Source organism: Passer montanus, unplaced genomic scaffold, assembly GCF_014805655.1.
Source record: "Passer montanus isolate IOZ18808 unplaced genomic scaffold, ASM1480565v1 scaffold36, whole genome shotgun sequence".
Classification (NCBI taxonomy): domain Eukaryota; kingdom Metazoa; phylum Chordata; class Aves; order Passeriformes; family Passeridae; genus Passer; species Passer montanus.
Genome location: NW_024368374.1, coordinates 7,389,286 through 7,411,789, shown reverse-complemented (window position 1 = coordinate 7,411,789; position 22,504 = coordinate 7,389,286). Strand labels below are relative to the sequence as shown.

Sequence of the window (22,504 nt, the reverse complement as noted above, 5' to 3'; positions counted from 1 at the left end):
GCAGGTGGAAGTAGTCTAGAATTGACTTGCAAATGCTAAGCTGGTTGGGCTCCCTGTGTGTTTAATCAAGCTGCTTTACTAACCCAGCTATGTGTTCAGGGCAGCTCTTTCCCCTAAGCATGGAACTTCTGATATTATGAGTCCTGTTTCTGTAATGTTGAGAGACAGAAGCAGAAATAAAGAATTCATTGATGTTTGTGGATTCAGAGAAATTAGAATTGGTCAGTGAATTTGTTCTCTCCACTTAAGAGCTGAATTTTTAAAGGAATTAAATGCATGTCTTTACTGAAGTTCCTGGAAACATAATTTGTGTGTCTGCAGGATAGCCAAAGCTGACATTGGGCTGTGGTGTTCATCTTGATGCCTTGAGAGGCTACCTAGAAGAGAGGCTGGACAGTGTTAAAGGAATAAAGCAGGTATTTATTAGAAGGCCTTCAAAGGATACACCTTGGGCAGTGCAAGAGCCTGGCCGTGGCTCCACCCAAGGTGGACACTGGGTCACGAGTTTTCACACTTTTATAAATTCTGCTCCATTTACATATTGGGGTTAATTGTCCAATTACAGCTTGAGGTTATGAAGTCCCATCCTCCCAGATTGCTCTCCTCACTTTGCTGTTGTTTGCACTTCTTGGGCCTGAAGCTGCAACGGTGTCCTTGGTTCTCAGGCTGGAAAAGGATTGTTTTGTCTGACTAAACTGTGAGGAGAGCTTGCTAATGCTTTATGTGAAGTTCAGAGTTATGTACTAATGCAGTACAGAATATGAAAAACGTGAAAGCTAAAACTTAAGGCATGAGTCTTGTCAAGATGATGCTGGTTTCCCACTGCCATGGGCTAGCTCGAGGCTGATGTTGCTGGCTGGCCTGCAGGAGAGTGCGGGTAGGCAGCTAGCTGGACATGGGGCAGCTGGCAGTATGGACGTGCTGCCTGCATAAAAACATGTCTCCTCCCTCTTAATGTCTGATAGTTTGTGGACTTGCTTGCTCAAGTTGTAATGGAAGTGGTCTAAATGTGTTGATTAAAAGTTGACACTGCTGGGGTATCCCACTCAATGAGCTGGATGCTCAGGATGAGCACCACACTGCGCTCCCTATGTTGTTGTTACAATGGTAGATAGATTTTTAGTTCTTAGATGCTGGTTATGCTTTAATCTTCCTCTGACACAATTGGTATAGCTAAAAGTAGTTAAAATTATTGAAATTCATACCACTTACTGTTGCAGCATTTGATTATTTTTTCTGTGCAGCAAATCTACATTATTAAGCACCCTGTACATAAAACTTAATTTTTAATTTTGTTTAAGGATCCTGTATCCCAGCATACAACTAGTCAGATGGTCAGGTCATTATATTTAATTTTGTATCACTCACACATTTAAATAGTTTTGGTTTGCTGATTTGTACTATAACTGGGGATTAAGTAGTCTTACCAAGTGTCCAAAATTCTGTGACTCCAAAAGTTATATACTTAAGGAACTTTAAAAGTGTTTATAGTCAATTAAGATTGATTTTTAGATATGAAGTAGAGACTTAAAAGTAACAGAAACCCTAAGACTAGTTCTGGTATTTAACTGTGGATGAGATTGAGCTTGTTAAAGTATTAATATTGTTTTAAAACATTCTTTCATAAACACATGACTATTCTGACTGCTTTGTCTAAGGTGTGATTTTTTGTTCTCTTGGTTATTAGCCTGATACTTTTTTTCCTGCAGCCTTGTGTAACTATAGTAGGGTTTTTGTACCAACCCAACCTAGCCTGATACTTTTTTTCCTGCAGCCTTGTGTAACTATAGTAGGGTTTGGGTTTTTGTACCAACCCTACCCCCCTGTCCCAGTACTTCATGTATTTGCTACAGAGGATTTTGAAAAATGTAATCTTGTTCTCATGTAAAGTTCCTTAGATTTTATTTTTTTGTTTTTAGTCTACAGAAGCTATATGGGTTGCCTTTTTGAGTAGTTTAATGTATGATGCAGTTAAATGTTTTTTATGTTAAATAAAGGCTGGAAAAGCTTGTTAGACTTACCTCCATAGAATTTCAATGTTATTCAACTCTTCAAAGTAATGCTTTTTTTCCAGAAAGGTCTGCATGGATCATGGTGAGGCACCAAGTGGCAGTGTGGTAGGAATGGTATTGGCTCTTTAACACACAATGATCTTGTACATTCTGTGCACCCTCATATGCAGTTGAACGAGTGGTCCTTGCGCAGTGTGTGTTGTTCAGTGAAAAGTTTCCAAATATTTGGTCACTGAAAAATAATTATTTGAATTACTCAAAAATAATTATTTTAATTGCTGGTACAGCTTATGCTGATAATTCAAAATTTCAGAGGCTTTTTGATATCAAGAGTTTGATGCAGTTTTGTGTTCAGTCAGAAAACAAGTATCAACTGAAAAATAAGACATTTCCCTTCACCTCAGGTGGCTGAAACTGAACTTTTAAGTTTCCTGTCATCTTGTTGAGAGAGAAGCCACCCTTGTTGAGAGATCTGAAACACTGATCTGATGAGTACAGCTGTATTCTGTGTTCCTTCTGCCCACTGAGTGTGTCAAAGGCATTATTACAGGGACCGTGGCATTCTTTTCCTCTTTTTTTTCCCCCCCAAGGTCTAGTGTCTCTTAAATCTCTTTGTCTTTTGTCAGCTTAGCATTTTTGTATTTTGTATCACAGTGAAACAAAGTTCCCTTGCAGCCCTTAGCACAGCAAGTGATTTTCTTCTTTGGCATATGAAATTAATTTCAGATTTGAGGGATCTAGGAATTATTTTTCCTTCAAGTGGAAGGTGATAAGGAGTGATTCTTCATAGGTAACTGTTTGTGTCTGACTCTGGAAGAATATTCAGAAATTCAGGGTAGAAGTGAAACACTGATTTATCCAACCACATCTAGCAGATCTTTTGGGGTTTTTTATGCTTTATTTTATAAAATAACAAAATGCTGAGGAACTTGAAATTAGAAATACTGCTCAACATCTACTTTTGACTTGTAACAAGACTTACAGTACTTGGTGCATTACTGTTTTCATGTCAGCCTGTCAAACATACTGGTAAATAATTGTTCCTTACATATAGTGAATTGGGGAGAAGAAATCTCTTGTTACAAAAGCTTTATGAACTTAAGTCTGCCTTGAGTCATGTATAACAATTGAGGTGTAATGTTGTAGCACAGCTTGATAAGTGTTGTGTTCTTATTTCTTAATGCTGGCTGGCAGTTACTCATTTTTACTGTTTGCACTTGGTGCACGGTGCATTAATACCTTGTGTTTAGGAGTGTCCTCATCGTTCAGATGCTGCAGCTGTCATTGGTTTGTGATTTGTAGGATTTTGCCTGTGCCGTGTTTTCCCTGTCTGAGGTTATTTTTTTATCCAGTGGAACAGTTCAGCCTTGGCTTGGGGGTTAGTGTGAGATGTGCTGTTCCAGTGTTCCATGAAGTTACTTGTTTGAGCACATTATGTTGAGATGTGATTGTAGTCAGAAGCTGTGCATGTCAAACCCTCTATTAGATCCATTGGTAACCTCTTGCTAGGCTTCAGCTGGTGTGGTATCTATAGACTTCAGCAGATGTCCTCCCAGCCTGGAACCTGGGAATGAATCCTGGGTTAAGGTGCAGAATAATTAAATCTCTTCTGTCTTATCTGACCTGTATTAGCTGGTTATGCTTTAGCATAACCCTACTAGAGTATAAATCCCTTGTAAATACCTATCAGTCCCCTACATGCTGGGTCTTGCAGATTGTGTAAAAGCGTGTTATTCTGCTTAGAGTGGTAATGATTCCTTGAAGGGAGGCTAGCAGTGGTACTTAAGACTGCTTCTTTTATATACTCTTGCATTATAATATATATGTCTCTTCTGAGGCTGTAGGAGGGTGCTGATGACCTGCTGTATTTCTAAAATGGTTCATCTGAAACACAAGCTTTAAATACTTTCAAGAAATGGCAAACCAGGACAAAAAATTATCTGAATCATTTAGGTCTGGTTTTTGGGGAGTAAAATCTGGGCTTTGTCAATCTTCCTGTCCTATCCTGTCCCACTCTCCCCACCTCACCCCACCAGATAGGTTTGGAAATTGTGCCTTTTGGTCTGCAAGTTTTAAAATAAAGCTTCCAAAAGCCCAGCAAGAGTATGCAGAATATGATGCTATATGTGTACCTGCATTTCTTGTAACTGGATGAAGTTGATATACATTTTAGGTCTTTCAAGGTTGACTTAAACTGTGGACATTCAGAGTCTTACCATAGAGCAGTCTGTCCCTGGTGTGTCAGGTCCAATGGTAAAGAGGAGAAAATCAAGCTGGGCAACAGTCTGGAGAAATCCTCAGTAAGAAGCATGAATAAAATTAGGTAATCAAGACAATGTAAAGTGCATTTATGTGTTTTTCATGTCCAGTCTGTACTTGCCACAATTGACAAATGTGAATTAAGTGGAATCCATAGTCTTTAAACACATTGATATGCAGTGGTCATCTCATGTGTCAGGAACACAAAGTGCGTTAGAAACAGTGTCAGCAGACTTCAAGCAAGGAGCACTGATCATGATCCAGCCATGGCAACCAAGTTTAGCTGCCAGAATGCACCACAGATTCTTTGGGAACTTCAGTCCCATGTGCTTGTACGAAGCCTCTAGCCCCAACATTGCATCACTGATTCTGGGTGATCCTGATGACCCTGACAAACTGATTTTTTGTTTTAAAGATGCTGTGCCAGCAGGAGAGCCCTGGGAGCACTAAGACTGGGAGCCCTTAGTTTAGTGGGGGGCACTAAACTGTTTTGTAACAGTCATTGGTTCCGTGGAGTTAAAAATGATATCCCAGTTATCAACCTGTACTGCCTTTTAAAGGAGGAAGGTAAAAAGAAAATGTACCAGAGCTGCTTTAAGGAGAAAACACTCATTGTAAGTTTAAAATGAAATGAATAGCTAAAAGGATAAAACCCAGGTAATATGGAGATTGCCTAAAGGGTATTAGAGCTCAGAAAATCTGTGGTACTGGACAGCAAAAATGTCTGCAGAGGTGATAACCTTTGTTGTGAATATTTCTAAAGAGTGGTCACTCTCTAAATGAGGAAAAGATGGGAGATTTTTGTACATTAAATGTAAAAATCGTAATGGAGTAGTGAAATATTTTGAAGATCAGCTTGATAAAAACCAAGGAAGAGTTAAAAAAATATTGAGACAGATTTGTAACAGGGTAGGATCAGACAGGCTGAAGTAATGGAAGCATGATACAAAGATGAAACCATGATGGAAAATCTGAGTGAATTTTATGCCCTTAGAAAGAAGCTTGGAGTCTTCCCAGTAGAGACTTCATGGATGGCTGACTCTGAGTAACTGTCTTTAGTCAAAGTATTGTTAGCGAAGGTTTTAGAGTAAATTGATGAAATGAGTGGTAATGTCTTGCCTGGGACTGCTCTGTGTTTGGGTTTTTTCTAAACCAGAAATAGCAAGCAGCTGAACTGTTGAGCACAGCATATAGTGTTCCTTAAATCTGCCCTGCTTCCAGAAGAGCGGTAGGTGATAAATGTTATCATTGTCTCCTAAAAACTTCAGATTTACTCTAACTTATCTGTTCAGTATAAGTGTTCTAGAGTATTCATGCATAGATAAATGAGTATATTGTAGGTAGGGAGCAAATCTAAAAGTAAGTTGTGTCTTGCATCAGTTAAATCACTTAGACTTCAAATTTGGCACGTACAATATTGGATTTGGGAGAGGAAAATTCTAGTGGACACTCGAGTTGACTGATTATGGTAGGGTACAACTCAAAGATAAGTAGGAATAAAAGGTGGGCTATTTGGGGAAGGTGAGATGGTGTTGCTAGTGAAAAGTTCAGTAAAGAGTTTTCGTGTCTAGAACACAGAATAATCAAGAAAAGGGAACTTTACAACATTGTTTAGTTACATTTTTTATTGAAATGCAGAGTTACAGAGTCATAGAATGATGTGAGTGGAAAGGGGCCTTGGAGATCCAGTTCCAGCCCTCCTGCCATGGACAAGGATACCTTCCAGAAGACCAGGTTGTTCAAAGCCTCATCCGACTTGGTCTTGAACAATTCAGGGTTGGAACATTCACAGCTTTTCTGGGAAGCCTGTGCCACTGCCTTACTACCGCACAATAAAGAATTTCTCCTAATGTGTAGTCTAAACCTGCCCTCTTTCAGCTGAAAGCCATTCCCCCTTGTCCTATCACTCCACGCTCTGGTAAAAAGTCCCTTTAGTACTGGAAGGCAGCTGTCACGGGGAAGAAGTGTTGAAAAACTTCAGGCTATATGGTGTCCTTAAATTTGGTGCAGTTATTAAGATTATTCACATATAAAATTCTAATAAAACAAATTTGAATGACGGGTCTTGCTAGTTGCATGTGATGACTTCTTGGGTTCTTCGTTGGTTCAGACAAATGAACCTACGCAATGCCCTCCCATTCCCCAGCTACCCAGTCCCTGTCATACTGAGCTGTTGCAACAGGCTCAGATGGTCACAAGTATCAACTGGTTTACCAAAATGATGAGAGGGGGAAATAACATGCAGCTCTGGTGGATGCTGTAGTGCTGGTGTCCTCTTACTGTAACAAGGACTTACTTTGTTTAAAGTAGTACAGTTCAATCCTGTAGATCTAAAAGGAGAATTTTGTCCATGTTCACATAAGTGAGCTGGTTAATCAAGCAGAGAGCAGGAAGACAAGCCTTCCGTACCCTCAAGTGAACCCAAGGTAATGAATTTCATAATGGAGATGAGACAGCTTCAGGGAGACCTCATTGCAGCCTTCCAGTACCTTAAGGGGGCTGACAAAATGGAGGGAGAGGTGCTGTTCATATGGGCAGATAGTGAGAGGACAGGGACAATGGTTTTAAACTGAAAGAGGGTAGGTTTAGATTAGATGTCAGGAAGAAATTCTTTACTGGGAGAGTGGTGAGGCACAAGGCACAGGCTGTCCAGAGAAGCTGCCAATGCCTCATCCCTGGCAGTGTTCAAGGCCAGGCTGGATGGGGCTCTGAGCAACCTGGTCTAGTGAGTGGCACCCCTGCCCATGGCACTGCTGTGCAAACAGGCTGAGAACAGTGAAGCTGTTGTAGTTCTGTCCTGTATATATTCATGGTGTGAAATCCGCTCGTTTTTTCTATCTGCGTTTCATCTTTAGCATGTTTGGTGTTTTCTTAGATGGCTGATGGGAAGCACTGGTGTTTACTGTATATTGCTGGTCTTCGCTGGTAACTTTTTTGCTCAGGGAGTTATTTGCCCTAACTCAAAAGGAACGTGATAGTGGCAGTGAAGGTCAGTAGCAAGAATAGGACATAGAAAGCATTTTAAAAGGCTAATTTTAGTTAGTGGTGGGTGATCTTGCTGGACTGCCAGCAGTCATCCAGTCCTTTCTCCTTTGAATTGCATTCTGATGGTGCATGTCTTTTCCACTGATAGTTGAATGAATCTAAGGATATTTGCCTTCAGTAGGCTAAAATTCTTTTTCAATCTTCTGGTCTCTCTTATCTGAGAGATGCAGCAGCATTGTCAGGAATGCGTTCTGAGTGCCCAATATCTTTAAGGAGCTGAGATGTTTACTGGCTGGTTTTCCTTTGCAGTGTTTAGGCTACAGATCCTAAGGAGATTCAGTACTACTGTACTACTTTGTTTCCTTTTTCTGCAAGCATGATGGGTCTTGTTGCATTGAGCGGAGTCATCTTCTGTCAGTCGTGATTGATTTTGGTCAGGGAACTGGTACAGATTATGTGTTCAGGTTGTAAATGTGATTATATGGGAATATGAGGTTGTCTAACTGCTGCCTGTGGTCTGCACATATGAACACCTGGAGAGTTAGTTCAGTGAAAACACCTGGAGAATCATTCTAGTGAAACTCCAAGGGGAAGTTGATATTATGTACGTTTGGGATACTTCCTGTGGTTTATGACAAAGCTGTCTGTAAGGTGTATGATGAAAAAAAAAACAACACAACAAACCAACCAAACAATAAAAAACCAATTGAAGCAAAACATCACAAAAAAATGTGCATTCTCCTAGAAAATATTGAGTTATAAATTATGCACAGTTTTCCAATATCTTTTGATGAATAACTGCACTTTTTTTACCTAGAAACAGATGATTTCAAAACAGAATGCTACTTTCTTGACATACTTTTTTTTTTTTTGCAGACTATGAGAAGACACAGAAATGAAGTTACAATTGAATTGCGGAAGGTGAGTCTGCTTTTGTTTATCGACTGTGTTACTTTGCTAAAAGTGCTCTGGTATCTTAACTACATATTTTTTCATAGGCTTTGCTTTACAGCCCTAAACATACACAGAAAAGGTGTACATTTGTTAAATTATAACTGTGGATTCTAATTTATTTTTCTTCTCCAATTTGTGAAGCTCAGTATAGCAGAACAGTACTGCTTTACTCCAGTGTATCACTTGGAAATAATCCATATTCAGTTTCTGTACCAGTTATTACAGTGGAGCTCTCAGCTGTTCAAATGTTTCAAATCTCTGAATGGGAAAATGGAGAGTTTTAGTACCTAGAGAGTGAGGTTGTTCATTTTTCTTGTTTTCTGAAAATTATTGCTTCCGTGCTGTAAAGGGAGTTAATTTGGGGGTCAGATTTTGGCTGTATTGGGTAAATGTCAGTATGGCTGGGAAGAGCAGATCTAGTTTACTACTGTGCATAATTGGAGCATTTGTTACACCCTCATCTTTCATAACTCTTCCAGCTACCTTTCTCAGTACCTCAAAGAGAAAGGGTAAACTTTAATTTGCTTTTGGGTACCTTCAGTGTATTTGAGGACTTCATACTGCCCTTTTACCTTTATCCTATTGAGACACTTTCAGTTCTTCACCTTTTTCTTGAACATTCTCTTTCCTAGATTTGACTTGTTGCTGCTTCTCAGATCCGAATTACCTGTATTTTTCTGGAAGTGTGGAAATCTGAAATTATGCAGTCTGCAGATTTTTAAATGAAATAGGGAAAAACAGTTCCCAATACAGTACTTCTCTTTATACTATGTTGTTGACAGGCACACAGTCTGTGTATGCTTTTTACATTTAGACTGCCACAAAGCAAATGTAGTTGTTTGTTTGCATAGTTGAATAAATGCAGATTTTTATTTTTTTTTACATTTGACTTCTGTCTTCTGAATTGCATCTGCTTTTTCCAGGCCTCCCCATACTGTTCCCCAGTATGTTTCCTGGCTTCTCCAGCTTGGTATAACCTGTATTTTCTATTATTTTCATTAATGACCTGATAAGTGTTTGGTTTGAATATTCTCAGTATAGCCCAAGCTCCTTTTGGTCTCCTGTTTGATGCTTATCTCCAGTTTGCCAGTTGAATCCTTGACAGTTTGAGTGGTGCTTGTTGAGGAGCGCACACCTACCAAATTCCATCTTGTTCTCATTATTTGCAAACTGAGAAGACAAAATCCTTGCTAAAATCAATGTGAAGGGTTTGTAAATAGAAACTATGTTGATAGAAATTAGCTTGCCTTGGTTTTGAGAAATTTTGTCTGCACTTATCACCTGATTGTGTAGGAGCAACCAAAAATCTTGTGCTAGTATTTTCCTGGGATCCTTCTGTTTCTCTTGGAAAAAGGGACTTTGTTTTTTCAGGTCTTACAGAAAAACTTCTCTATCTCATTACAGTATAAACTATAAATATTTCTAAGATTCATCCTGAGACTGTAATAATTAGTCAAAGAAATCTAATTTGACCCAGATGACTTGAAAATGATCAGCAATGGAAGTTTATGCTGGTGTGTTGGGGGCCCTCTTTGTTCAGAACTGGTGTAAAACTTGCTGTGTAACCGTGAAAATCTGTACCGGGAAGAGTCATTCATAGTACTTGGGTAGCGAGTGCCTGCAAGCAAAGCAAACCAGTAAAAGATGGCTTGACTAATGCAGCATATCCTTATACATCTTGTTAAAGTGAGGTGGAATGTAAGCATTCCAGTGCAATCTCTGGGGAGAACTTTGCAGTGCAAAGTGAGAGTTTTAATTTTAAATTAATTCTTATAACTTGTTTTTGTAACAGGTCACAATTTCAAAGCCAGTTTATTATAGAAGCGTGGTGGGGAGCAAGTCAGACACTTAAGGCAAGATATTATCCTGTGTGGAAGGAATCTAGCATGTGCCAGTAATATGTGAGTGAAAATGAGGAGGAAGCCTATGAGCTGCCAGTGACTTCTCACTGAAAACTGCACATGCAAGGATCAGTTACACCTTTAGAGGAGAAGCCTGAGCACTGGATCTAGGTCAGACTGTAAATCAAGAGTGAACAGCAGCTGCAGCACTCTTAAATGCAGGAATTGGTGTTATTGAGTGTTGGTTAAACATCTTCACTGCAGAGACCAGAAGAAATCTGCTTTAATAATAAATTTAGTATGTGTCAACTCAGCTGGTGCTGGTGGGCAGCTGGTTTGCAGTGGGAACTCTGTGGCAGATGAGATTCTGTACCATTGCTTGTGGTACAGAATTGAGACTGAAATGTTAAGGGATATGTTTTACCAAGTTCCAGCAGTGTAAAGGCTAAGTTGTAATATCATTGTTTCAGTCTTTACAGATAACACTGCTGCTCTTGCATGAGTATGCCAAATTCAGGAAATTTTTGGCATGACCTTAGTAATCCACCGGTGCCTCTTCAAAGGAAAGGGATGTCTTCTCTTCATCCCAGCTACCCAGATGCTGCGTGTACACCTGGCTTCGAAGAAGAGACAAATTGAGTGTATTCTTGATGTGTACAGTTGAAGCACTACACAATCATGGGTTTATCTTTTGAATCAATGTGGATATAAATATTAAATGAATGGATCTGATGAAATTGCTCACATCTCTGTTTAGTAAGATGGAATAAATAAAAAATCACGGCTTTGAACAGTAGTAAACAATTTCTGCATGCATCAGTGTGAGGTGTTTATTCTCTTGAAATTACAGACATCAAGGTGCATTTGCAACACATTCTGTGTTTCAAGAATATATTATCTCTATTCACTGTCTTCACACCACAGCTCTTATTCAGGAAGAAACTATTTTTCCCTTGTTTTTTATTTCTCAATCACTTATTATTTGTTTAGGAATTTAATTGACAAAGATTAACAAAGCTATCTGACATGAAAAGGTAGTGGTAGTCTGGCAGATTCCACGTTGAGGCATGGGTCGGCATCACGAGACAGTCAGATGACACTCCTCATGGTCAGGTGCCCTTTTACTGATTCCATATTGGCTTTGTGTTCTATGCATTTTGAGAATGGATCTACTACATTTGTGGAAAGATAATCTTGGCTTCTGATTCTATTGTTTGTACGGCGACAGGTCTGAGAGCTTAAACAATAGCCATCTCCCTTCCTGACAGATAACAGTGTCAGGTGGTGGGGACTGCATCAGAATTTAGAATATAAAGCTCTTCAGTGCAGTGTCTTGTTGAAGTCTGATTCAAAGCGTTTATCACTTGGTTTCAGCATCCCAGAAACCTGAAGGCTGCTCTGTTAGTAACAGGGATACTGGAATTAATTGGCTTAGTCTGGTAGTCTCAGTCTAGGGGGGCATGGTGGATGAGCAATGGTTAGAATTCAGTTTAAGGTTCTACATCTGAATGAATCCTGTAACTCCATTGCTTGGAGACATCCTTTGATTCTGGGTGCTTGGATTTCTTTGAAGACGAAGTTTGGCTTGGGCCACTTTGTGCCTACAGAAAGGTAGTCCTTAGCCAGGTCAATGATATGGTCATTGAGTTAGATGTCACCCTTCAAAGGAAGCCTTAGCACTCCTCACTTCAGCAGAAACACAGGATACTGTCCTGCTAACTGGAATCCTAAGCGCTTCCATGATCTCTCACAAGGTTTATTTTTGGCTTTCTTGGCAAACTCAGCTGCCCCTGGGAGCTCTTAGACATGAGCACATGAAAGCTCTAATTGCCAATTAAGTTTGGTGCAAAGCAATGCAATTATTTGCTAAATAAGCGGTGGATTAAAGAGTCATGGTCATATGTCTTTTTTTACCTCTTTCCTTGGCATACTGTCCTTGTTTCTACTCTGATCTTTCTTAAATAAGATTGCTTATGTCTGTGATAGCTCCTAAATGAAGTAGAAGACTCCTTGGAGAAAGGAATCTGTTTTTTATGTTGCTGGGAGTGCTAGGGTGGAAAAAAATCTTTTTGTGATTCTCAGTAAGTCTGAAAATCCAAAAGAAAAACAAAATACTTAGTTTTAGGATAGTAAAACTTGGATCAGTGAACTGTCTTTTCCAGTTCAGTGTGTATGTATAGTTTTTTGTTCACTGTAAACAACATTTTAGTACATAATACAAGTCTACTGGTTTGAAGAATGACTACAATGACAGGGACACTGAAGCACTACTAGTATGTTCTGGAGGCTTCCTTATCAAGTGTTAGTAGCACAAATTCTTGGAAAAGAATTTCTGTTTACCCTGCCTCAACTGATTAATTTAAAAAAAAATACCCTAAGAGGAAAATTACATTCATAATGGATTCTTTCAGAGGCTTAGTTGAAAAGGGCTATGAAGAAATTCTTTGGAGATTTGCTTGAATCCATTTGGGTGAGATCTTGCTGTTTCCTGACTGAAGAGGTCTCAATCTTTTCAATCCATGCTTAGGCCATACACGGCTATCTACTTATTTAGTCAATTTGCTCTTCTTCAGAGACAGATGAGCACTTACCAAACAGGAACATTATGATTGCTCTCTGTTGTCACAAAGGTGAATTAGCAGAACTCAAATGTAGGAAAGTTGCCTATGTCTTCTAACTGTGTATCTGTAGCTAAATCTTTATCTGAAGAAGAATCTTGGAATTTGACTTTGGCTCAGTGCTAGCTTAAAAGGGGTGTTCAGAAAACCTGACTACCTCCATCACTGGCTTGAACTGTCTTTCCTTGAATGTAATTGGAGGTGCTTGTTGTCATCTGTGAGCATACCTAATACTGGCTAGCATTAGGAACTCCAGTTTCTAATGTTGAAATGTTCTTGAAGTTAACATAATTAACTTCTGTGCCTCAAGAACATCTACTGGCTACTGAGCTCCTACTAAACTTTCCCCTGATCTGAAGGAACGTTTTGTAATGGTATTTGTTACCTGCAGGCGGAGATTTTCCTGTTAATTTCTTTTCCCTTTTAATCTTGGAACCTCACAACAGCTGGTGCTCTTCACAGAGCTTTCCTGCATGTCCAGTGCTGAAAAATATGTAGAAATTAGTATTTGACATCTTTCACAGTTCTCTTAGAGCATCTCATTGGCCATGTCCCCTAGTACTAAGTGCAGCGTAGCACAGAGTTTTTAGGGTGCTCCCTTTAGCCACAAGGAGTCTTCAGTTAAATTGTGTTTTTGAACATTTGAAACTTACTTGCATTAGTCTATATATATCTTTTAATCCTATGGCCATCTTCTAAGAAGATAAACAAAAAAGTACCAGGGTCTGCAGGACTGACTTACTGTTCATGTAGCTTGACCGTCCCACTGTCAATGAAGCAAACGATGGGCATGTGTCTTAAAAACTGGCCAAGAAAATGCACTCGTGCACATCATTACTGTTATCTGTTCATTTGGCATGTTGACCAATGCCTTTTGTTTGTACAGAAATCTTTGTAGGCTGCTGTGGTGGGATCTCTACCACAATGTTGGCAATACTTGCCACCAGCAGTCAGCAGCTGTTTATGAGCTTCCATACTTACTGTACATAGTACACATGGCAGTGTTGAGGATCTTCCCTTTAGAAGGAGACCTGCTGCATTTTGTTTGTGACAAGGTTTTACCCTTCATCAGATGTTCTACTCTGATGCTTCTACCCTTGAAAGCGCTCTCTCTCCAGGCTTTGAACAAGACAACTGTATCCAGGTATGTTCATTGGTCTTCATTTTCACCCCAGGAGCCTGCAGAAGAGGCTGGTGCTTTGATTTAGGGAAAACCTTTTTGAGTTTGCTACAGTGTATGTCAAAATATTGTCAAAGCATTTTGAAGCCGTGGCAGGCTGCAAATCATCTTCTTTTACCTTCTGTAGCAGAGTGATTGGCCTGTTAAATTACTGGAGAGAGCAGTTTAGCTGTCCAAGGATTGGATGCTTTTGCAGATGGACAGCACTATTTCAAATAGCCTTAGAGACACTGTTTAGGACTGAAAGGTTTTGTGAACTCTTTGACTTAATAAGAAATGCTAATTAGAATAGAAACTTCTAGTACTTCTCAGTAAGTACTAACCTCTGCCTCAGGCTGCTGTGGAAACTCTTCTGTATTGGTTGTGACAGTTGTGTTTTGACTCAACCACCTGCAAACACTGAGTAGCTACAGGAACATTGTAGCTCCTTTCTTTCTTTACCTGAGGTAATTTTTTTCTGGAACCTATCACACCATATGACTGATAGCCTGAAGACATTGTCTGCACTCACAGAAATTGTAGCATTATTCTGTGGTCAGTTACATCCTGTGGAGTTTCTTTCTCTCTCGTAAGGGAGTGTAATATCTTGGCCTTAGAATATGGACTGTTACTCGTACTTGTCTTGGTTAAGGTTGATAGTAGGAGGCATTCTCAGAGGTATGCTCATGGTGCCAAAGGATTGGATAGTTGTGTATGCAGCTATAGAAGGCTTACTGGAACATGAGGGGTTTTGTTCAGCTCAGTGACTGGTGTGGGAAAATCAGGTAAATACATTACAGGTCTTTCTGGTGAAACCATCAGTCAGTGTGCTCCTGCCTGATGCAGTTTGTCTGCATAACACTGCTTTCTTGGTGTTCAGCTGCCTGCTCCTTTCCATCTTCCTTCTCTCCAGATCCACTTGCCAACAAACTGCCTGTGGTGCTTGTCTGTGTTGATGTGCTCCATGTGTGCAGCTGTTACTGCACAGCTCTGGAGCCAGTCTAGGTGGTCTTGTGCACTCTTTGAGGATCTAGTTTCTGTACTTCCCACTTGACTAAAATTAAACTATGCTAAGTCTGTGGGATGTTGTCTTCTGCATTAAAGGGTTATTCTTATGCTTGTTTGTAGTTCTAGCTTTGTTTTATCTGAAAAAAATATATATATACTGATTGGGAGGATTTCAAACTTCTTCTAAGTTATTTCTAAGATGTCTGAAAAGTAAACAAGTCCCAGAAATTTTGGGCCTGGAATTGCTGTTTTTTATAACAAAATAAAATATTGGGACCCTTCAACACATCATTCTGTTTAGAGGCTTTTTTAGATATTACAGACCGGTGTGGTGTAACAAAATCTCTTTAATGAATACTGTGGTTATCAGATAATTGGAGACTGAAAAGCCTGCCTTTCCTTGCTACTATACTAGATTTCTCCTAGATGTTGGAGCTAGCTCTTACTCTTTTTCAACATTTTGCATCATTAAAGAATTTAATCTTCTTACAAAAATTAACTTACAGAAAAATCCAAAACCAAACATAAGAAGGTGCTCAGATATATATACTGTGTCATCATCTTCCATTGCCCCTTCTGTCTTTGTACCTCTAGGCATACCAAACAAAATATGAAGTCTAAAATTTAGAAGAGACCATTTCATAGTTTTGGTATAATACTTTTAATACATTTTAACTTTGTAAAAACATGCAAACAATTGGTGATTTGTTTTCTTTCTTTTTAAATTACTGTTTTATGTCTTCAAATTCATTAAATTATGAATGTTAAAATGAAATGTTAAATGGGTACTTTACCACTGAAAAGATAATTTTATTCTTTTGTAATTCCTTAAAGGAGCTAAGACTGGAGGGTGTCTTGTTTTTTGTCAGAAATTAGGCTAACAGCATGAGTGGGAAATACTGCAAGTGCCAGGATGCATGGAGCATGCTACTTTACACAGAAAATGCAAATAGATGTGATCAGGGAGCTTCAAAACAGGTTTAGCTGAAAAATAATCTTACACTGAAAAAGAATTTCTGTTACGTGTGGCTAAATGTTAATATCATGCAGAGCTATGAGTATTGTGAATGCCTGTTAGAAAACTGATCCCCAGAGTGTGAGTTTTAATTAATTCAAATGTCATGGATTGTTGTAGATGTGTCTGATTAGCAAGCTGCCAGATTATTACAGCTAAAATACTGCAAATTCTATTTGCAGTTACAAATGCTTTTAGAAAAAGGCAACCTTATCTATATTTAAATGTTGAAAGAGTCCATTGTCATCAGCCTGTACTAATAAGCATTAAAAGTGGCTTTATTTTTTGTCATTTCTTTACAGAACAAAAGAGATGAACATCTTTTGAAAAAAAGAAATGTTCCTCAAGAAGAAAGCTTAGAAGATTCTGATGTTGATGCTGACTTCAAAGCAGTGAGTTCCTTGATTCTGGAATTCTTTTAAAAACTTTGGTGATGTCTCTAAACAATATATTCTGTCATCTTGCAGTTATTTGAAAGTAAATTTATGAACTGATACACTGTTAAAATAAGTTTTCTTGTATTAAATGTTTAAGAAGGTTATAATTTATCAGCAAAATTACTAAAACTACTTTTTTTTTCTTTTCAAGCAAAATGTAACACTAGAAGCTATACTGCAGGTATGTTACATTTAACTTTTTTTTTTTTAACTAGAAGGGTGTGTTCTGTGCACTTTTAATTTTCACTGTGTTTTTTATTATTTTTTTTTCAGAATGCCACAAGTGACAACCCAGTGATCCAACTGAGTGCTGTCCAAGCTGCAAGGTAAAAATAAAGATACAGAAATATAATTTATACACATTTTTTGTTATAAAAGTTACTTACTTTTATTTTCAATTCCACAGGAAGCTCCTATCCAGTGACAGAAATCCACCTATTGATGACTTAATAAAATCTGGAATTTTACCAATTCTGGTAAAATGCCTAGAAAGGGATGATAAGTAAGTATTCTTTTAAAAATCTTCACTGTTGCTGGAAACTTGCATTAAAAAAAAAATCATTATTTGAAACAAAACTGAGGATTCCAGCACCATGTAATCTGACACAGTGGATCACATTCCCTAATGATAAATCACAGGTTCTCCAGGAATATTTATTCTGCCACTGAAATGTCATGTAATTTTTTAGAGTATTTTTGAGCACATCCAGCTCATGGAGATAACCTTACTACATTTCTTACTGGTTTTGAATACTTCAGTCTTTTACCAGCTTTTTTTTAAGAAACCTGCCACAGACTTGTGTGTATTTGTGTGAAGGCAGAGAGCACAACTGATTGTGAACAGGGGCTTTTTCCAGAATACATTTGTCTTTTCCATTAAGATTACTAGCTGAAGTTTCTGGATTCTTCTCACTGCAAGGTGTGTTTCCTTCTGGCTGTCTGCTGCTCTCTTGTGATGGTAGAACATGCTCTCTGAGTCTTTATTGGAAAACAAAGAACTTCAGTAAAGAACATGGAGAACACTGAGCATATAGCTGCAGGCATTTATTGACATGTAAGAAACAAAACATGCCATATTCAACAAATCTTGAGCCCCTGATTCGAATAGATAGTGATTAACACAATTGAGGTAAATATTTTAGCCTGTCTTTGATCTCAGGCAGACATGAATGTATTTATTGTATAGTATTTCCATTTATAATATAGTATTTCCATTTCTAATGTTATTTCTGCAGCTATGAGAGCTAGGAACTTCAAAAATATGTTGTGGTATTTTTGGTATATTTTCATGGCTGCAAAACTACCAACTATGAGTAGGGTTTTTTCCTAGCTTGTTTAACAAAACAGTTGCTTGGAAGGCAGCTGACAATGACATTCAAATCAGGAAAGAATTTTAAAATGGGTCATGAATGCTTGTCTCCTGTAGAAGTAGATGGTTCAGTGCTTTGAAATTCTTTTCAATATGTCTTCTGCTAGTTTTTGTACAATTTACTCTTGTAAATGTTTAATAAGTCTTTCAAAATTGAACTCAATGTTTTTTTAAGCAGTCCTTTTAATTGTGATTGCTATATAATATTTAGCAGAGTTAAACTCTGAAAAGACTTTGCATAACAAATCATTAAAGCTGTTGTTCATGTTATACTTGAAAGCTTAGCATGAGAGAATGAAAAAAGGGACTAACCTAAAAGAGTTTGAATACACTTGATCCTAAACTTTAAGGGTTTATAGGTAGCTGCTGACAGGTGTGATTTGTTTTTACCTCCAGTTTAATTCTTTTGCAATCCCATCCCCAATAAAACCTCAAATTGCTTTGGAAATTAATACACAAAAAAGTTCAAAAGAAGCAGGTACTTACAACTATGTATAAAACATGACTGATAAAGACACAAAAGCTATGGAAATGAAACAGTCACCTAACAGTAAATATTCTCTGTTCTTCCTAAATCCAGACACTTACAGTTGTGCTAATGACCATGGGCTGTAAACTCATGTAGCAGAAAAATGTTTGTATCCAAGTATACCAGCTTGCACTTGATCTGGAGTGTAATGTTGGAAGAATCAAGTTTAATTGGCTGTTTGGGTGGGTTTTTTTGTTACTAATATTAATTTGGAGTGATGGATGGTTTACATAAGGTCACAGAATGCAAGATCTCTTTTTTCTTACAGCTTTTCCCCTGAAATGTCCAGGCTTAGATGTTGGAGTTTTTTAAATTTTAGCCCAGTGGTACTGCCTAAATGTAGAGTATTTAATATGGATACAGCTAGCAATATTCAAATGAACCATAAAATAGTCTTCGATCATGTTTCAACTTCTAGTATGAAATTCTTTCATTACAGTCCTTCATTACAATTTGAAGCTGCATGGGCATTGACTAACATAGCATCAGGCACTTCTGCACAGACTCAAGCTGTTGTACAGTCGAGTAAGTATTACAGCTTTGGTTTTTTTTTGGGGAGGAGGCAATGGGGGTGGATAGTGTGGGAAAATAAGGTATTTGGATAATGCATGCAATTTCTTATAAATACCATTAAAGTAATAAATACATGCTTGTCATAAAGATTTAGTGAAGATTTCTGAAAGATTTCTACATTTGCTCTTAAACATAAATCTGCTTGTCACTAACAGTTAATGTTAAGGATGCCAGACAGGATTTCCCATCAAGAAGATAGAGAATGACAGATGATACAATAACTATGACAAAAATCTAAGTCCTTTCTCATTCTTGGTTTGATTTCTGAAATCATGTACCATTCATTGCTCTGTGGCTAACACTTAAGTTAGGAATTAATTCTTTCTGCCTCAAAGATGTGTTCATAAATCTTCCTAAAGTTGTTAAGTACATACAATTATGTAAGGTTGCACATTTAAATACATTGTTAAGAAAATTACCATCCTTTCCTTGTCTGCATGATCAGTATCTCCTGTACACACAAGTTTGTTGAACTGCTTTCATTTATTGTTGAACCAGACAGTGAGAAAGGAAAGAAACTCTGAAATCAAATGAGGATAAATTAATCAAATATTTTTTTCAGGATTATATCGATAGCTTTTATGGATCAGCATTCTTATCTTAAAATAATCACCTTTGTGCTAAATAGAATATGCTGTCATTAAACACAAGATTATGGATAAGCAAATATATAATAAGCTATCTCTATCTTGACTTATTCATATTCTTATTTTTATATGGGAAAGTGGTGAGTTAGTTATTTGAATTTTTTTTAGTGTATATATAATAAGCTATCTCTATCTTGACTTATTCATATTCTTATTTTTATATGGGTGAGTTAGTTATTTGAATTTTTTTTTAGTGTACGAACCTGTCTTTCAAATTAAAATGCTGGTTTGTATGTTTTCATGGCTAATAAAATAACTGAATAATTGTTGGATTCTGTATATTTAAGATATCAGAGCAATATTATTGTTATTGTTATTATTACTATTATTATTATTATCCAAAATAAGATTTGGATAAAATTATCTTACCAAAATGATAGAAATCCAAAGGCATTAAAACAAAAAAATCAATATCTTGAATTTGTTTCAAAAATTTCTGATGTGATTTGGGCGCCTTTGTTTTTAGATTGCTTTTCTGGTGTCTAAGTACCTTTGAAAATCTACTACTCCCAAGTTTTTTCTTCCTTCTCAACTTGTTCATTGGTTAGTCATTGTTTTCTTTCTTTTTCATGTCCCACAATATTGTCCTGTTTGAATGAAGCTAACAGAAAGGATGTTTATAGTATTAGCTATGAGAAAAAATCTCAAAGTAAAGATCAAAAGTAGAATAAAAAAGTATGTACAGCACAACTAAAAGCATTATTGTTACCTGAACAATTACTAAAAGTTCAGGCTGGGACATGTTTCTCCCAAAATCTGTTTAGTTAATGCTTGAAAAGAAGGAAAATGTGCTAAATTACTTTAGAGAATCAAAAACCATTTTACTCATGAGGAGAAAACGGATGAAGTTTAGTCTGAAAGTCTTGCTGCTTTGACTGGGAGATGACCAAGGGAAAACAGTCTCCCAGCTCTTCTCCCTTTAGATGAGGAAGGGTTTGAGGAAACAAAGCAGTAGACCCTTGCAGCTACAGAAGAGGCTGATGCAGCCTTAATACAAAAGAAGGCAGACTCCTGCAGTCAGGAGGGACAGATGGTACTTGGAAGGCCCAGCAAAAGAGGAGAAGTACTGTATGCACAGAATAGCTCTTGGCAGATGCCAGTTTGGAGCAGGAATAATTAATTTTTTGAGAGTGGTAGGTCAGATAACTTCAACTCATGCTGTCTCAGGTTGTCCTCCTGCCTGAGTGCTGTTATGAAATAACTTCATTCCTGGTTTTGAAAGCATACCAGAATTGCAGTGTAATATAAACTGCATAGTTGACCCTCTTCTCCAAAAGATGTTGAATGCATGTATGGCTGAATTGTAATCTCAGTAATTGCTGAGAAGGAAGCTAAAATATTCCACTTGAGCTAATGGAAGTGGGGTGATTTTATTACAAGAGTGAGTGTTCTTAAGCAACAGTGTGTTGCTGTCCCTGCCTGTCAGTTACAGGCAATGGCTGAATCATTCCTCTGGGGTGGGGATGGGAATTTTAGGTTGTCTTTGTTCTTCATGGCTCTGCGTTTTTCAGGAAAATACATCAGAGTTTTTTGTCTTATTATCACTTAACATTATCAACACAATATTGATTCACAGTTGCTCACAAACTGTGTTGCACTTTTAAAAAATTTGTGAAGCTGTTTCTTCAAGAAAAATACTCTTTAACAGTATATCAATTGATCTAGTTTGTTCAGACTATAGGATGAGTATGATCATATATAGATTTTAAAAATTGCTGCAAGAGTTACTGTCTTTCAAACAGTATGGCTTGTCTGAAGGAAAACAGTGCAAGGGGATAGTAGTGGGATGGTTACTTAGCTCTATAAAATATATTTAATTCCAAAGAGAATGATACCTAAAATCAGTACCACTTCCTTAATTTGGTATGTTGCTGGCATTATATAAGAGCAAATTAAAAAACGTGTCTTGGGCCTGGCAGATGGATGTAGATCTTCACTGCATATGGAAACTAACTATAGCCACCTCTTGGGAGGAAGCTATTTTCTTAAAGTCAGGATATGAAGCACGTTTGCACAAGTAGGCATGTCATTCTGCTTGGTATGTGTTGTGATCCTGGATAACTGGGAAATCTGAATTACCAGGACATAAAACCCCACACCTGCATACTTGAGGGTCTGCCTTTTGCTTTGAGAAATATGGGGAAATGTTTAAATGTGGGGAGCATTGTTGATTAATAATTCTGTTCTCAATTTTTCTGTTCTGTTCTCTATTTTTCCCTTCTCCAGATACATATAGCAATGTTCAACTCAGGTTTTGTGCACCATTCATAATAGAAACATTTATAAAACATGTTGGATAATGCGTTTTGTGTAAATCAGTGAACATGTTGCTCATATACCAGGATTCAGCATTAAACAAATCTAATCTTTGCATTCTGCAGATGCAGTACCCCTCTTCTTGAGACTACTTCATTCACCACACCAGAATGTTTGTGAGCAAGCTGTCTGGGCTCTGGGAAATATTATAGGTAACTTGTTGTTTTAATGAATTGAATTCAGGGAACATTTCATTTTAGAACTTAACTTTTTGAACATTGGCATTATCATAAGAGACTATGTTTCCTCTGAATTCTGTGTCTTGATACAATTTTTTAAAAAATATCTAATATGGCCAGAATTACATATGTACCTCCTGGGGTTTTTTTCTAAATAATAGTATCACTTCTATACAAAATATTAATAGGATGAATTTTGTGTTTCCTAAAATATACATACATAGGTTTACGTATGTATATTTAATTAAATATGACCTTTTACTAGTAGATTATTGGTGAGGAAACATAGAATTTCAGTATCCCAACATGTCATTGCATACATTTCAAGATTTTCCATTTTTAATGTAATTTCTTTTGCAACAATTTTCATTTCTGTAGGTGATGGTCCTCAGTGTAGAGATTATGTCATATCACTGGGAGTTGTCAAACCTCTTCTGTCCTTCATCAATCCCTCCATTCCCATCACCTTCCTTCGGAACGTCACATGGGTCATTGTAAATCTCTGCAGGAATAAGGACCCCCCACCGCCTATGGAGACAGTTCAGGAGGTAAATAAAGAACTATGAGACAGATAATGTTTTATACTCTGGGCTGGAGGCCAAA

The 22,504-nt window shown here is 37.6% G+C and overlaps 1 protein-coding gene across 2 annotated transcripts in view; it reads left to right on the top strand.

The window, feature by feature from the left end:
- The window catches only part of KPNA3 (karyopherin subunit alpha 3), a 47,696-nt gene that overhangs the window by 11,946 nt on the left and 13,246 nt on the right, over window positions 1-22,504 (top strand). For both annotated transcript variants that reach the window (XM_039716674.1, XM_039716675.1), the window contains exons 2-9: window positions 8,133-8,177; window positions 16,154-16,243; window positions 16,440-16,469; window positions 16,562-16,614; window positions 16,695-16,790; window positions 18,626-18,711; window positions 21,788-21,874; window positions 22,280-22,449. In XM_039716674.1, coding sequence (XP_039572608.1) covers window positions 8,133-8,177; window positions 16,154-16,243; window positions 16,440-16,469; window positions 16,562-16,614; window positions 16,695-16,790; window positions 18,626-18,711; window positions 21,788-21,874; window positions 22,280-22,449 — 657 coding nt within the window. The remainder of the gene's footprint in view (window positions 1-8,132; window positions 8,178-16,153; window positions 16,244-16,439; window positions 16,470-16,561; window positions 16,615-16,694; window positions 16,791-18,625; window positions 18,712-21,787; window positions 21,875-22,279; window positions 22,450-22,504) is intronic.